The following is a 16,776-nucleotide window of genomic DNA, read 5'->3' on the forward strand; positions in this document are numbered from 1 at the left end:
TTTCCCCTAAATTGGAATGCTAGGATATAATAGCGGCTTAACTACTTCCCCTAGCAGGAGGGGCACTGGAGAACAGAGTGGAAGGAAGTGGAGCTTTTTATAGGTGGGCACACATTTCTCATGAAACTGGAGCCAGAGTTTGCAGCAGGCAACAAAAGATGGAACAATATTCACGCTCAAAGAGCAAAAAGTATTTTTAAAGATGTCTGCAAAAGGTTATACTCTTCAGAGAGCCATTCCAATTTATGCCAAGGTGGAACACCCCTGATTTAGATTGCACTCCTAAAACTGCAACTGACTTCAAACTATGGTGCAATTTAGACATCATGCCGTGTCGCCGTTTGTGCTAACCCTAGTTTAGAACCAAAACCTTGGTATGAGCTTCCAAACATACTAGCAGACCATAGTTTAGAACAGCTTGTCTGCTGTTGTATTCTGCCACTCAGCTTCCTAAGTCCATCAAATCACTCTCATCTCCCTTTTGGTACAGCTTCTGGAGGTCAAACAATGGCTATCAATATCACACCAAACCAGAGTTAGCACAAAATCCAGTTTGTAAATCAACTTCTGTCATTGTATCAGATTCTGGTTTGTTGGCCAATTGCAAACTATGGTTTTGTCAATTCAAACATCACACCAGAACCATCCTTAAGCACCCCAACCATATTTTAGTGAGATGTCTGAACTACGAAGTAACTGGGGAGAACTATTTTTCTAGCATCCAGGTCCAGCTGACCAGACTTGGCACCTAAAAATGGCCCGAGAGAAGGCAAACTGCACTGCTCACCCTATTCTGTATAATACTAGACCTGTTCGCATTGGCCAGATCTGGAGTGCCACCATTTCAAAGGGCAGGGACACACACTATAGTTCCCTTGAGAAGAGACAGATGAATAAACGGAACTTACTAAATAGCTGAATGCTAAGCTGATTTGTAGGAGGTTGATCCATAGATCAAAGTTTGATAGAGCATTCCTAAACAACATAATTTGGAATCCTTGCTGATATTAATGGATATGTGGTTTCTTGCTTTGGATTGGGCCACCACTGAGAGTAACTTACTCACTGCATTCATCCCAAACATTAAAGTTGGAGATGCAGGTTGCTGCCCTAACAAGTTGAGGAATTAACAGGTGTGTGTATATGTGGGTGTGAGTGTGGTTGCGTTGTTAGCCCAGTGCAAACTGTGGAGAAATGAAAACTTTTGTTGTCCTTGACATTTTCATAAAAGGTCCAGTTGACAGCTCCCAGTAGGGTGGACTTTGTACTGGATGGATCCGCAAAGACCATCTGGACTTACAGCCTATGCTCTGCTCTGAGTCTTATGGGCTCTGCTTGTAGTATTTGGTTTTGTTTGGTGGGTATCCCCGCACCCCCAGATCACTGTGAGAAAAGTCAGAGAAAGGGATGGACAGCTGCAGCCACATAGAATACCGACAGAGCTTTTACCTGGCCCTGCATTCTGAAGGTATGCCATGTAGCCGCCTCTTCCACGGCCCCCCCTACCTGATCCTCTTGCTGCTGCCACTGCCGCTGCTACTGGTCCGTAGGCTGCTGCCGGAAAACCTGGCCGTGGGGAAAAACAAGAAGGGGTAAGAGGAAAGGTGCAACGGACAGCCAGTGTTTACAACGGCCACAACAAAAGAGGCAGGTTAAGGGCGAGTATGAGTGGGAACAACTGTGTGTGTGTATTTATGAGAGAGCATTGACTGCAGAGGAGTTTGGGTGGCTCTTAAGAGTGGAAGCGCTTTGATGCCATGCCCTTTCTCCTGCAAGGTAAAAGAGGCAGCTGCCCATGGGACATAATAATGGAGAAATTCAGAGCAATTCAGCACAGTTGTGAATGGGCAGCCAGTGGTCCTGCCAAAGCAGAGCCTATATTCCTTCCTATTTTGTGCAAAAATTCAAAATCAACGTGTGAGTGGATCTTCCATTGAAGCAGCACAAAATGAAACTCCCGGGTCAAAGCAGAAGGCAGGCGGTGAGCCTTAGGTCCAGTGGTTTGGGCTGGAGGAGAAAAGTGCTTGAAGGGATGAGTGTGGCGGGGGGGGGGGGGAGGAAGCAAGCTTCAACTCCTGCCAAGCCCTGCACTCTTTTGCAATGAACACCAAAGCCCCCACCAGGTCCAGCATCAATACAAAGCACACTCTGGCAGCTACATATATGGAACCCTGCTGAGTGAGGGACATCCTTTTAACCCTCCACAATGCTCTGAATGGAGGCTATGGAAGGGGCACTGTGGGAAACAAAAATGGAAGCTCCCCCAGACACAACTGCCTGGTACTCATCAGAGTGCTGCTGCTGTGTGTCGCTGCCACCAGGTAAGTGTACAGGGAGGTCACTGATGTGGGAGGGAGGCCAAAAGGCCCATCATTGTTGAGGGTTCCTCTCATACCTAGAGCTGGTCCAGTGCCCTGCTTAGATGTGAATGAGGAAGACTCCTGAATATGGCTACCCTGAGATAGGTCCACTGAGACAGGGCAGGGCAGAAGGTTGTGAGGAAGGCAGTTCTACAAGCCAAGAGTCTGTAAGTGCTGACAGTCAAGTCAAGGATCTGTAGAACAACACTTGGGGCTGCACGACAGGGCCCAGCCACCACTGAGGAGGAGGAGCTTCTCAAAAGCAATAAGGAGCTGGTAATCAAAGATGCCCCGGGCTGCAGGGACAAGGAGATGCTGGGAGGGTTTTCTGCCCTTTGTCAAATTTTGTCCAGGGATGCTGCTGCAGTCCTCTGAGCTTGGGTTCAGAAACAAGCTCAAATGAGGGGCGAGCTTTTAAAAGCCCTCAATTCCCCCCCTGGCTTTAATCAGAATGTGAGCTTGCTTCTCTCCTGCCTATTCGTACCTACGGGACCGCCTTTCCCAGTATGCCCCACGGAGAGCCTCAAGGTCCATAAATAGCAACACCCTAGTGGTCCCGGGCCCTAAGGAAGTTAGATTGGCTTCAACCAGAGCCAGGGCCTTTTCAACTCTGGCTCCGGCCTGGTGGAACGCTCTGCCTCATGATTTCTTTCCGCAGGGCCTGTAAGACAGAGTTGTTCCGCCTGGCCTTTGGCTTGGAGCCAATTTGATTCCCTCCCTCTCTTTCTTTTTTCCTTTCCTTCTCCTCCTGCGATGAGGCTACATTTTAATATTTTAATGTTTCAATATTTTAATGTTGTATTTTAATTTTGTTTTTAAGTTGTAATCATTCAACTTGTTTTTATTATTGCTTGTAAGCCGCTCTGAGCCTGGCCTTCGCTGGGGAGGGCGGGGTATAAATAAAAATTATTATTATTACTATTATTATTGCTGCCAGCCATCTCAGAACATACTCTCCTCCCTTCCCTTCCACTGACAGGGGTGGATCTTGGTAATACGATGCCTTGGGCGAAGCCAAAATTTGACACTGCCCTTGTGCCGCCTTCCCAAAATCTGGTGGGTGAGGTGCCTGGCTTTGGGAAGGAGGCAGGAGGGTTCTGGCAGGGTCCCAGAGTCCTCCTGTCTCCTTCCCAAAGCTGGGCAAGCACTTACTAGGCTTTGGAAAGGAGGCTGGAAGGCACCCCCTCAGCTTGGCGCCCTGTGTGGGGGAACCGGTTGTGCTGCCCTAATTCCACTTCGACCACTGAAGTTGTAGCAGCGGCAGCAGCAGCAAAAGTTGCAAGTACATGGAGCGAAGAGAAGAGAGGATTTTCACCCTCTCTCATTACTTCTGGAGCAGCCTTCTGGGGAAGAAGACAGCATAGGAGATGTAGTTGCCTTGCCCCTACAGAATCCATATACCCACCCATATTTGATCTTAAATGAGGGCAGTGGCTCTTCAGAGAACTACATCTGTCACAGTTCCCCATGGGCCGGTAGGTTGTTAGCTAACATGTTGGTCTGCTTTCACTGCTGCTACCATTACTTCAAAATGAAGATCATGAAACTGGGAGCGTGTGGGGAGACCTTTAAAGGAAGGAGAAGACAGAAAGGCCAATAATTTCTCTGAGCCCTCAGAGTGGCTTAGAAAAATCACCCAAGTTCCTTCCATTTTTTCCCAAAGAACTCAAGTAATTTCAGAGTTAATTTGATGTGAGCTTTGGAGAACTCTAATTTGTATTGCCAATTTTGGTTGTGATGACAAAAGACAGGAGGCACTCTTAGCCAGTGATTACGCTGCTCATAGTTCCTCATTATGAAGACAACCATATGGAGGCCAGAGGCAAAGAAAATAAAAAGAGGATTCGGAAAGCAGAGGAAAAGATAAGAGAGAGAAAAAGAGATCCAAAGAACTCAGCCAACTACAAGCCTGCTAGCTCTAGTTCTATCACCGTAGCTACATGTATTGCTAACAGGGAAAAACTGAATAGAAGTGAGAGGCTAAAGTGTCTCTAAACTACTGCAAAATATGAATTAAGAGAGACATACTTGCATTTAAATATGGTAATAGGGCTGTTGGAGGAAAAAAAACATTCCAGGTAAATAAATGCAGCTGTCCTCAGAGCCCGTCCCCCATACACAAAACATTTGCTCAAAGAAAAGCTAGGTCCCATTTTCATTAAATGCAGAGGTTAATTGGCATGCTCTTCGATTGTGGTGCTGAAGTGGTTATCAAGGTTGCAGTGGCTGGGCAAGAAAGAAAAGAGAAACTGCTTGCAGAGACTAGACCCAAGCAAGTGCAGAAACTAAATCATTTTCAGTATGTCCACACCTGGCTCCCATGTCAGCTGGGGTGGGCATGCGGGTCACCTATCAAGTATACCTGCTTCCAGAGACTGCCACACCCCAGATCTAGTGATCATGTTCTCTTATGACATTTGTGTACAACATCAGGCTGAACAATAGAGGGATAGGATGGGTGTCAGTAACAGCAGGAATGGAAGAGGAAGGAAGTTTGTCTGGATGTTTGCTACTGAAAGGCAAAGATGTGTACAGTGGTACCCCGCAAGACGAACGCCTCGCGAGACGAAAAACTCGCAAAACGAAAGGTTTTTTCGTTTTCGAGTTGCTTTGCAAGACGAATTTCCCTATGGGCTTGCTTTGCAAAACGAAGCTTGCCCTGGGGACAGCGGGTCTTCTCTTTTGAAGCAAGGGGCTGCGGGGAGATAGCGATCTCCCCCCAGCCCCTTGCTGCAAAAGACGTCCGGGGGAAGCGGGGAAGCGAAGCGCTTCGCTTCCCGCTTCCCCCGGACCTCTTCTGAAGCAAGGGGCTGCAGGGAGATCGCTATCTCCCCCCAGCCCCTTGCTGCAAAAGACGTCCGGGGGAAGCGGGGAAGCGAAGCGCTTCTTCCCCGCTTCCCCCAGACCTCTTCTGAAGCAAGGGGCTGCAGGGAGATCGCTATCTCCCCCCAGCCCCTTGCTGCAAAAGACGTCCGGGGGAAGCGGGGAAGCGAAGCGCTTCTTCCCCGCTTCCCCCGGACGTCTTTTGCAGCAAGGGGCTGGGGGGAGATCGCTTCTCCCGGTGCTCCGAAGCCGGGCGGGGGGCAGGGGACACCTCCCCCTCCCGCCGCCGCGGGGACACCTTTTGAAGGCAGGCGGGGGGGGGGAGCAAAGACCTTTGCCCCCCGCCCACCTTCAGAAGAGGTCCAGGACCTCTTCTGAAGGCTGGCGGGGGGCAAAAGTCTTTGTCCCCCCTGCCTGCCTTCCCAGGGGCTTTTAAATCGCCCCGGACAGCGGAGAAGTCCTCCGCTGTCCGGGGCGATTTTAAAATGCCGCCCGCCAGCATTTTAAGATCACCCGGACAGCGGAGAAGTCCTCCGCTGTCCCGGGGTTTTTTAAAATGCTAGGGGTGGGAAGAAAAGCCCTTGTCCCCCCCCCAGCCTTCAGAAGAGGTCCGGGGACAGACTGTCCCCGGACCTGGTCTGAAGGCGGTTTCCCTAGGAACGCATTAATTGATTTTCAATGCATTCCTATGGGAAACCGTGCATCGCAAGACGAAAAAACCGCAAGACGAAGAGACTTGCGGAACGAATTAATTTCGTCTTGCGAGGCACCACTGTAGCAATTTAACAGATTACTTTCTGGACCGGACAACTGGAAGCTAAAGGAAGTTTTCCCTTGTCCCTTCCAACAAATCCTTGGCCAGTCATAGCACCAGCCTCTCAGCTTGCCTATACAACAGCTCTGCTTCCTAGTTGCCATGATGCCATTTTGGGGTCGTGTAGTGTAGCCAAAGGTAGACTGGGGGGCGGGGCGGGGGCCTTGATTATTTTTAACAGTGACTCAGATTCTCTGCTCCTCATAGACCTCATAGACATTTCATCACCCAAAAGGAGGCACAACACATCCCAAGACTCCTCTACAATACCAGCCTCGGAGTACACCTTTCAGTTTGCATTTATAGACTTCTTACTTTTTTTTAATGTTTTCCTCTGAGAATCTGAGAGCAGCAGACAGGGGTCTTCCTTTGGTCCCCATACATCTTTCACTTATACCCTGTGAGGCAGGTTAGTCTAAGATATGGAAACTCTGCCTGAGGTCACTTAGTAAAGTTCATGATGGTTTGAACACAGGTCTCACTTGTCTATTTATTGCCCTATCCTTGCCTTTACACACTGCTTTGTACACCCTTGCACACCTAAGAATACAGCTGCTCCAAATGTGTTGCACACTTCCTTGTGCAGTTCTTACTATGAGACAAACTGTTTTTATGAAAGTAGATAGCACCCACTTCGCTACAGAACGCTTCTTTCAATTATTATTTCCTAGTGTGATACCATCACCTGCAATTTGCAACTCCAAGGAGTTAAAATCTTGAGGTGTAGTGAATGGGTACTGCCCATAACAGCTGTATCTGCACTCCCACCAAATAATTAAGCTTTAGATGCTCTCCAAATAAGCAGTGTAGCTGTTGGTATTTGTGGCACTCTGAAACCATCATCAAAGCTTAATATGAAATATGGTGCTAGCCTTCCAAAATCATGGAGTGCTTGGCTGGATAGCACATTTATTAAATGCTGCTTAAGAACCAGGGAAGCATCATGCTTTTAATAGAATGGCAAGGCACAATATGACACATAATATGTAATATGAAGGTTCCTCCAGATGTTTTGGATGACAACTCCTCTCATCCTGTGAGCTGCCCGGCTCCGTTCAATGTGTACTAGGGTACAAAGCTCTAAATGACCTGGGACAAAAGTACCACCCATTTCAAAATTTTCAACGGGGGGGGGGGGTCCTGCTTGTGGTCTCATCAATAGGAATAGCATGAGGGACAAGGACACAAGATAAGGCACTCTTAGTGGGGGCACCCCAGCTATGCATCACCCTAAGGCGTTTTCTGCATTCAGAAACACATAGAAGACTTTCATTATAATTGTCAATGTTAATCCAGGTTTTTGGCTAATAGCTTTATGGAGTTTTTCTACCACAGTTTGCAATAAATTAAAGTTATCTTTCAAATGGTAAATGTTATTATTGTGAACCGCCCTGGGTTCACCTTGGGAAGACATTGTACATTTGAAACCATAAATAAATCCCTGGCCATTGGGCCATGCTGGGTAGGGTTGATGGGAGTTATAGCACCATGTTGCTCCTCTTGCGGCACAGGCTGGAAGAATATAAATCAGAGATATAGTTCGAAGATCAGGCTTGAGGGTGGTAGTCAAATGTTTTCCCAAGTCTGGCTTCTTGCCTTTACTTGGGGAAGGAAAGAAACCTTGTAGGCCACCCTCAGCATGATTTCAGGTGTTCCTTTCAATAAAATTAAGAATGTTATGACTGGAGTCATCAGGAAAGGCTGGGGCCTACAGCAAGAAAGGACACAATTTGGTTTGAGCTACATTCCCTGCCGTACTAGGGTGTGTTGAATTTTTCAACTTTCAAATTCCACTTGGTAAGTAAAATGTGTATAAAATTGCACAGAAATCATTAAAAGTGATTGCAAAGTACTTGCAGTTAGATATTATTATTATTATTATTATTATTATTATTATTATTATTATTAAAAGCAGTTTATGTGCTTATTTGACAAATGTAGACCTACCAAGCTAAATGTTATTCAATCACAAAAATAGTAACAAATTTAATTCCTTACACCCAAGAACATATTTTAAAGACGCCTCTGAAGAAATTTGCAAAAATTAAGTTTTATCCCCAAAATGCCATGCCCTACAGCCATACCTCATCTTGAGCGCATTCCTTTTATGAACCATGATGTTCTTCTCAAATCAATTCAAATGCTGCACTCAAAAACTACTTTATTTTTTAATATGTCTTTGGGACAATTTTGTAAAAAATTTGCCACAAACTTGAAAGCCACTATCGCACATCAAAGACATCTGTATGCTATGGGTTTTCCATCCAAATACTAACGCATAGCATGGCACAACCAGATGTTACACTCTATCGGACATAATAAGGTTTTTTTGGGGGGACACAATTTCCAAGCACTCAAAAAACAGCACCTTGTTTCTAGGAAAATATACCTCTCCCCCAGATGCGACATGTGTAAATGTTGCTGCTGTCACTTCAAGGCTGGCCCTCAAAGGATGGGAAGCAGAGCCAGTACTGATCAAGAACTTCCCTCCTACAGATCCTGTGCTGTGCCAGCTTATTAAAGTTTGAAGGAGGACACCTGAGACTCCATTGCAACCTGGTGTGTTATCCAAAGGCCCAGACACTCCTGTCCCTGCTGAACAGATCTCTCAAGCTCCTTTGTCTGTGTTGCACTTCTAATTGCCTAGAGAAAAACAAGACGCCAGAGCCATTCAAAAGCACTAAAGTGGATTTAGGCATTCCAATTAGCGGATATTTTACAATTAATGTTTTGAATGGGCTCCAGCGCTGCCCAAGAAAGCCCCCAGGATTCCGATCAATTTCATGCTGCCTTTATTTGTCAGCGAGAGCTAAAGCCGGCATTTAGAGTTCAATTTTTCACAGATAATATTCTACCCCCCCCTCATGCTTCCTGCATCAATAGGTTCCCTAACTACTTGAACAGCCATGTTGAGGAGAAGGACGCATCTGGTTTTGACGAAGAAGCCCTTAGGCCCCAATTTGGTGAGAGGCTCTGTTCGAGCAAGTGCTTTCTCCACAGCGCAAACAACATCATGAGGGGAAGGCAAGCAGTCTTTCGGACAGATTATTATTATTATTAACATTATTAATTCACTTCTGACCTCACATTTAATTTGACAGATTTAAAAGAACTTGGAACAGCGTAATGCTTGCCTGGTGGTATGCTGTTGCTTTTCAAGAAAAACTAAAAAAAAATCTTCTTTTGGACTATTTAATAAACATTATTAATTGACTGTTGTCTTTGTCCATGGAGTTTTCTTGGCAGGGATACTGGAGTGGCTTGCCGGTTCCTGCTCCAGGTGGATCACGTTTGGTCAAACTCTCCACTATGACCTATCCATCTTGGGTGCCCTGCTTGGCATAGTTCATAGCTTCTCTGAGTTATTCAAGCCCCTTCACCACGGGAAGGCAGTGATCAGTAGTGATGTATGGAAGTGAGAGCTGGACCATAAAGAAGGCTGATCGCTGTAGAATTGATACTTTTGAATTATGGTACTGGAGGAGACTCTTGAGAGTCCCATGGACTGCAAGAAGATCCAACCTATCCATTCTGAAGGAAATCAGCCCTGAGTGCTCACTGGAAGGACAGATCCTGAAGCTGAGACTCCAATACTTTGGCCACCTCATGAGAAGAGAAGACTCCCTGGAAAAGACCCTGATGTTGGGAAAGATGGAGGAGAAGGGGATGACAGAGGACGAGATGGTTGGATAGTGTTCTCGAAGCTGCCAGCAAGAGTTTGACCAAACTGTGGGAGGCAGGGGAAGACAGGAATGTCTGGCGTGCTCTGGTCCATGGGGTCACGAAGAGTCGGACACGACTAAACAACAACAACAAATTAACTGACTCCCTGATTTAAACAAATGCTCAAGTATGCCACTGAAACCACCAAGACTGACTGTGCTGAACTTTGGCTGGGTGGTGTCTGGTGTTTCTTGAGCTGAAGGGGTTCTTACAGGTCATCTAATCTGATCTGCTGCTGCTGCTGGAGGAAGGTGGTCAAGAGCTACAGCTCTCCTCTAGGAAACCTCCAGTGAAGGAAAGCCCATCACCCCTTTAGGTGTGTTATGAGGTCACTTTTTTATCAGCTTGTTTGAGGGAGTGGCAATTTAATAATTCCATTCTTTTAAAAGCCCAACAAACAGGGGACTGAACAAAAGCACTAGATTGCTGGCTCCAAAAAGGCAAAACACCTGTATGGCATTAAAACTTACCTTGCCATTATGTTCTCAAACAGGGATTAAATGTGATGACAAAGGTTTCATTCAGACAGGCTTGGGCTTCAGGAGGAAAAATGGAAAGAGCAAATCATTTTTACGCGTGCCCAATTTAAGTGCCAAGTCTGTGGCTTAGTTCGGATTGACCTTTAGTGACCAATAGGCTTGAAGGGAATTAAGCTAAGTGATGTACTGAATTCACAGCCTAAGGCCTTTCATAGGAGCCACATGAAAAGAAACCAGAAGAGACAATGCTCAGGAAAGTGTTCTAAAAGTTCATCTAAAGGAAGATGCACAAGGATGAGGAAAGCACCAACAGTATCATTGATTTTATCCTTTTAAAAAGCACTTCCCCTCCCTTTGCAGAATATGTAGTCTTCAAAATACAAGTCTGTGGTTAGGTTCATACAATACCTAGGTCAAAATATTGTAAAGCCAAGAATTCAACAACTGTCTTCAGGTTGAACATAGAGAAATAAAGCAAAAGGAAATTTTGATAACCTCCCCCCCCCCAAACATAGTTTCCAATCCCTTTGATCAGCCTGGAAAAAGAGTTAAGAGGCTCCCAGCTGTTCCTGCAAATAGAGACTCTCTTTCATGATTCCTTTAACTGGGCCAGGCTGAGGCTACGTTTGGAAAAGGCAAAAGCAGGAAATGTCTGGGGTGCAATATTATTATGAGCAATTTACTTTAAAAACTTGTATATTGATTTACAATCCTTGGGTGAACATGAAATACCACTGCTGGTTTCTTTCTCCCCCAGATCAGTAATCCACACAGCTCCAGAAGAGCTGTAAATTTTTGCGGATGTAATATTAAAACTGCCACTGCAAGAGTTATAACTAATAACTATGGCGTGTGATGCATGCACTCCCCACAGAAGTTACCCATGTAACACAAGGACTGTGGCTATGCTTTAACACACAGAACCCTTGCCTCTTCCATCCCAACTATCATCTACAGAGATAGGTAGCTGCTCACATGGTAGAGAAGGGAAACAAAGGTCAGGAAGGCATGAATTTGATCAAAACTCTCCAGATAATTCATAGCTGAGCTACAATTCAAAATCTGGTTTTCTCAGGTTTGACTACAAACATGTTGCTGGAAGAGCTTCACTATGGAGTGGTACAGAAATGTAAATAAACAAATGAAATCCTCATTGGATCATGGTGCCTCTAAAGCAGGACTAGGTGTACTCCAGATGTTTTTGGACTACAAATCCCATGAGCCTGTCCCAACATGGCTGTGCTCGCTGGGACTGATGGGCACCAGGAGGGGCAAAGTTAAACTAGAGAGTCAGAGGATGCCTGCAAGGTCTGCATTTTGGCAATCAATGAATACTCAAGCCTGAACCCAGTCAAAAATAGTTTGCGGAGGGTGAACCAGTTCTTTATCCAGCCCCTGGGCTGAAAAGGGGTTTCCCACCCCTGGTTTAGGTTTTTAAAGTTCAAACCCAGCACCTTCCACTGAGCCAAAAAGCCAACTAGTAGTTAATGAACTTGTTTCAAAACTGGCATAATGCAATCTCCGGGGGCCTTCCCCAGTCAACATGGGGAGCTAAATACTGAACTAGTTTGGAGATTTGATAAGTCTTCAAGAGCAGCCCCACACCGATAATGCTGCAAATCCAATCTGGATGTCACCAAAGCATGAATTACCATGGCTCTAGGTCAATCCTCTCTGGGAAAGAGTTCAATATTGGTCAAAGTCACTACTGGGGTATCTGGCATAAGAACATGGCTGACACTGAGTCAGACCATTGCGTCCAACCAAGTCACTATTTTTGAGACTAACTGGCAGCAGCTCTCCAGGACTAGAGTGGGGTTTCTCCCAGTCTTCTCTTGAGATGCCAGGGTTTGAACCTGGGACCTTTTGCACACAAAGCAGATATTCCTACCTGTGAGCTTATGCTCCTTCATCAAAGAGCATTGCCAAACCCAAATCACAGATAAGCTGGAAACCAGTGTTTAGGGCAAGCTTTCCAAATTGTGTGTCGTGACACATTAGTGTGCCGGTTGCTTTGTATAGGCCTGTTGTGCGAACGCTCCCCACGCTCCTCCCAGGGCTGGAAAGGGGTTAGGTTAACCTCCAGTTTGCTAGTAAAACGGAATTACTATGTTGCAAAATGATGCATATCTAAAAAAGCATGTCACCAACATGAAAAGTTTTGAAGCTCTGCTTTAGGGGAAGTACAACACTTTCCAATAAAGGTACATATCTCCAGCATCGGCCAGATTCCCAGCTAACAATACATGTGTCTTTTCAAATTTTGCTCACACTCATCTAATTCATGGCTGACTTAAGGCCCCTATTTAGAATTCACAGTGTCTTCCCAGGGTCAGATGAAAGGGAGAGTTAGAATTGGGTATGACTGATCTACAGATGACGCCGCACTCCAGACACTGCACGTCTGGATGATCTCATCCAGCCATTTCATGAAATGTTAAATACCATGAATGACACGATGGAACTTCTTGTTGCGTTCTGCAGCTGTATGTCACAGATGCACCCCATGGCGAGTCTCATTTTGGTCACAACCCGAAAAAGGATGCTGTCAACGCAAATCTTCCTAGTGCCCTGGTGAGTATTTGTTCCATTTCCCATTGAAACAAAAGTACACAAAGCCAGGAATGTTTTACAGAGATTATTAAAAGCACAACAGAGATGTCCATCGTTGCATCAAGAGAGACAGAATTCTACTAAAAAGTTCGGGGGGGGGGGGAGGAAGAGGTGGTTTAAAAACTTTTAAGTGTAATGAACTTGCCTGGGTAACTGGGTTTGATTGAAGATCCCACGGTAAGCACTAAAAATCCATAGAATCAAATATAGGCATTACTGGGCAGCACAGCAAGCTATAAACTAATTTAAGAAAAATTGCACGACCTCAAAATTTAATCCATTTCCCCCTCTCTTTCTCTCTCCAAAGAAATAGTTTAACCCTGTGCTTTAAAATGCCAAATAGAGGTATACAAACAGGGCAGCCTCTCCTGGGTGCTTCTGATGGATTAATCCTATTAACATTTTTAACATCTGCCCAAGAGTGCTTTATTTTGACAGCCACGTTAAGTGTTTCCCTTTGTCTTTAAACGCTGCTCTAGATCAAGCTTATTAAAATATATTTCACCGGGTCAGGAAATTAGTGCATTTTGGGCTCAGTAGTGGCACACATAATGAGGTCATCATTAGAGAGCCTACTCTGGTATTCCAGGCACAGGGGCTGACAAGAACAGAGGCCTCAAAAGAAGGGAGTGTGCAAGCAAGAATCCCCTGGGGTCTGGTTGGGTTGGGGGGTTTTCTTCCCAGCCTCCACATCCTTTTCTCTTACCCTCTCACCCTCTCACTGGTAGATGGCCCATGGGGACTGAAAAGTAGTTGCCCAGGTTTTCCAGGTTTGAGGGAGAAAACAATTGGGAAGCATGTGGAGGTTCAGACTATGAAGAACTGTAGCCAAAAACGTGAAAATTCGTAACGGGTGGGGAAATCAATGCACAACTGCCAGAGCATAAATAGTACAGGTAGCCTAAATATTATTTAACATTGTTTTGTGGTGAACAGCTGGATAGAAAAGTTATCTGCTGCTGCCATTAACATTACTAGCCCACTGGCTCGCAGTTGCCTATATCAGATATTTGCAGCCTAAAACACCACCACCACACATTTTGGACCATTTGCCTGACCAGCTTTTTATGGTTCCCCATAACAGGTTGCCAGGGTCACTGGCACTTTGTTGATAGATTCTGCCCAACTTGCAATGCTCTTGGAAATTGCTCTATACATACACACCAGGCAACAGCAAACACTCAAGAGTCACTGAGATGCCTTGGAAGCAAAACAGGCTGGCCATGTGATTCATTTGACCCCAGTCCTCCAGTGGGACAACCCTCTTTCCACTCGCCATGCACCTGTGCTTCCATTTGTGCTGCTTGGCTTCTGTGAATCATAGTTCATGGAAAGTCTCCCAGCAGCTGCACCTGTGGGTCCCTCCAAAGGAACTGTGAGAAGAAATGAGGGGTGGACTGTTCCTGGCCCCGTTTGGAATGGGCCAGATTAAAAAACATAAATTTAGAAATAAAGTCCAAAAATGTATATAAATGCATCCCTTTAAAATTCTGACCCTGCTTCAGATTCAAAGGAGCCACACACCTGCTAATAGCCTCTACACCAGGCTTCCTCAAACTCAGACCTCCAGATGTTTTGAGACTACAACTCCCATCATGCCTGATGACTGGTCCTGCTAGCTAGAGATCATGGGAGTTGTAGGCCAAAAACACCTGGAGGGGCGAGTTTGAGGAAGCCTGCTCTACACTCTTGGGATGATAGCTGCAGCCCTTCCTTGTCTGGGCAACATTATGAAAGGGGGTACGAAGGAGGCAGCAAGGGCTTATGGGGAAAGGGACAAGATTTCCCAGTGCCTGGCATGCAGCCATTGGCAACATCCCACTTGCTAGAAGGAACTCCCTCCCTTCATTCCATCACACCTGGAGCATCGAGGAAGAAAAGTGAGTGAATGGGTTAGGAAAGAAGAACTTGAAATTCTTCCCTGGTGCAGATTTTTAACCAAACTGAAAATGAACTTTCAGGACGCAGATTGCTGACCTCCTAATACTGACGTTCCAAGCCAGATAATACAAAATCTGGAGACATTGCAAATTTCTAGATGTCGCTTGTAGGACATTTCCTGATTTGATCTGCAGATCAGTAGAAGACCCTCAGGATCAGACCCTGAGTGGATAGAGAAATGACGTGCAGCTGCTGCAAAGGAGCAAAGGCCCACATCTCCTCATCTCTCTTCCCAATCACCGAGACTGTCAATGAGAAGTGGGGCAAGTGGGGAAACCGGCCACAATGAATTCATGTTTCACATTTTGTGGTCACAGACATACAGTTCTGGCCAAAGAGAACTGTAAGAGCCAGCCTATGACACACAACCAGCAACAAATGCTTGATGCTAACTAGGCTGATTTAGGGCCCAGAACAGCCAGGCGTCTAAGATCAAAGCCTGCCACACAACAGTTTGATTTAGTGCAGAGATTTACTACCACCTTTTATTTCATGATAACCCTTTATATTATGAGCTTTTAATGATGTTGCATTTACAGCTACGGGAAATTTCCTATCAAGCTGCCAGGCAGCTATAAAAGGCTTAAGCAGAAAATGCTTGTAAAACCTCTTATTACCACCAATCCTGGGCATTTAGGGAAAACCTAACAAGCACTTACATGGGTAGTTGAAGAACAGCACAGAAAACTAATCAGAACCAATAAGGAGGAGGATTTTCAAAATTGCTCAGGGTTGTGCAAATCTCATTTGAAATCACCCATTAGTTTCTCTACTGCTACAAGTAAAGCACTCTTTAACCAAATCCTGACTAGATGGAACGCCCACTCAGTGGATGACGCTGAATCCTGCCCCTTTAGTCCTACCAGCTGCATTTCCATTTACCTGAATATCTGTAATGTCCCTTCCCACCCCAGTCTTCAAGGGCACAGAAAAATTAAACTGGCAGCTTCACCAAAGCACCAACATAGCTGCCCCTGCCTAAAAAGTCCATGGCACCCGCAGCTCCCGCTTCCCTGTCTTCACACCAAATCCCTCCCACTTTGTGGCTTGGTTCAGCAACCTTCCGCAGGGCGGCTCCTCAGGGTCCAGGCAGGCTGCCCTATTGGTGGGTTTTTGTTCCCCCTTGTGGTGACTGTGAGACCGTCTGAATGTCTGTCTCTGCAGAAAGATGGTGGCTGTTAACTCCTTAGGAATCTTTACCTGGAAACTGGAGCTCCTGAGGGGGTACTTCAAGTCTCACACTATGAGGCTTTTGGGTAGCTGCAGTCTCTCCTCAGCCTTGGCACCACAAGGCTTCAAGTCAAGAACCCCTGGTGGCTGAGTTAGTGGGAGTGAGGGGCTCCTCCCTTGGGAAAGAACCTAGTGGTGAGTCTTGTGTTTCTCAGCCCAACCTTTCCTCTTCCACCCATAGTTCCCCCCCCCCAAGCATAGGGCCATTTAAGTCTGCTTCGTGTACCTGCCCTTCATTGGGCTCATGCATGCCAGCTGTGCTCCCATCTGCCCACCAGACGGGTGTGTGAGAGACACCCTTACTGTCTGCTGTTGGATCTGTCACTGGTACCTCAGCACTGTTCCTGATGAGCCCAGCTGCACAATGAGCGCAGCAGAGACAATTACAGTGGCCTTAAGGGAGCAATCAGCACTGAAGATGCTAAGGGAGGGGATCAAGTCCTGGAAGTTTTTTGGGTTTTTTTGCTTTTAAACTTAAAGCTAAAAACTCCAAAAGGGGACCTGGAACATCCCTGAGTTGGTGGGAGGTCCCAACTTCCCCCTCTTCCCAGTGAGTCCCAGGGACTACCCGTGAGATTTTAGTAGGGCAACCAAACTTCTTCCCAACCGTTTCAACAGCTCAGCATTTAATAATGTTGCTGTCACGCCTTGGAAGTAACTGGTTAAACATCTGTTCAACCCGGTGTACAATACTCTAAGTCAAAATACCAGCAAATGTGACCGGGCTAATCCAGGGCATTTCAGGACAGCCTGAAGCCAGTCATGTGACAACATAAAATCCTCCCCTTGTCAC

At 46.0% G+C, this 16,776-nt stretch overlaps 1 protein-coding gene across 43 annotated transcripts in view; it reads right to left on the reverse strand.

Annotated features, from left to right (window-relative positions):
- MSI2 (musashi RNA binding protein 2) overlaps positions 1–16,776 on the reverse strand; it is a 410,358-nt gene that overhangs the window by 46,131 nt on the left and 347,451 nt on the right. For 10 of the 43 annotated variants that reach the window (XM_082201257.1, XM_082201256.1, XM_082201259.1 and 7 more), the window contains 3 exons: positions 12,958–12,996; positions 4,389–4,412; positions 1,450–1,566 (listed from right to left, as the gene is read on the reverse strand). The exons of 3 other annotated variants lie outside the window; for them this stretch is intronic. In XM_082201257.1, coding sequence (XP_082057383.1) covers positions 1,450–1,566; positions 4,389–4,412; positions 12,958–12,996 — 180 coding nt within the window. The remainder of the gene's footprint in view (positions 1–1,449; positions 1,567–4,388; positions 4,413–12,957; positions 12,997–16,776) is intronic. 30 more of the 43 variants (XR_014214084.1, XM_082201279.1, XM_082201266.1 and 27 more) reach the window with 8 other exon arrangements.

Source organism: Podarcis vaucheri (genome assembly GCF_965113315.1).
Source record: "Podarcis vaucheri genome assembly, chromosome: 15".
Lineage (NCBI taxonomy): Eukaryota > Metazoa > Chordata > Lepidosauria > Squamata > Lacertidae > Podarcis > Podarcis vaucheri.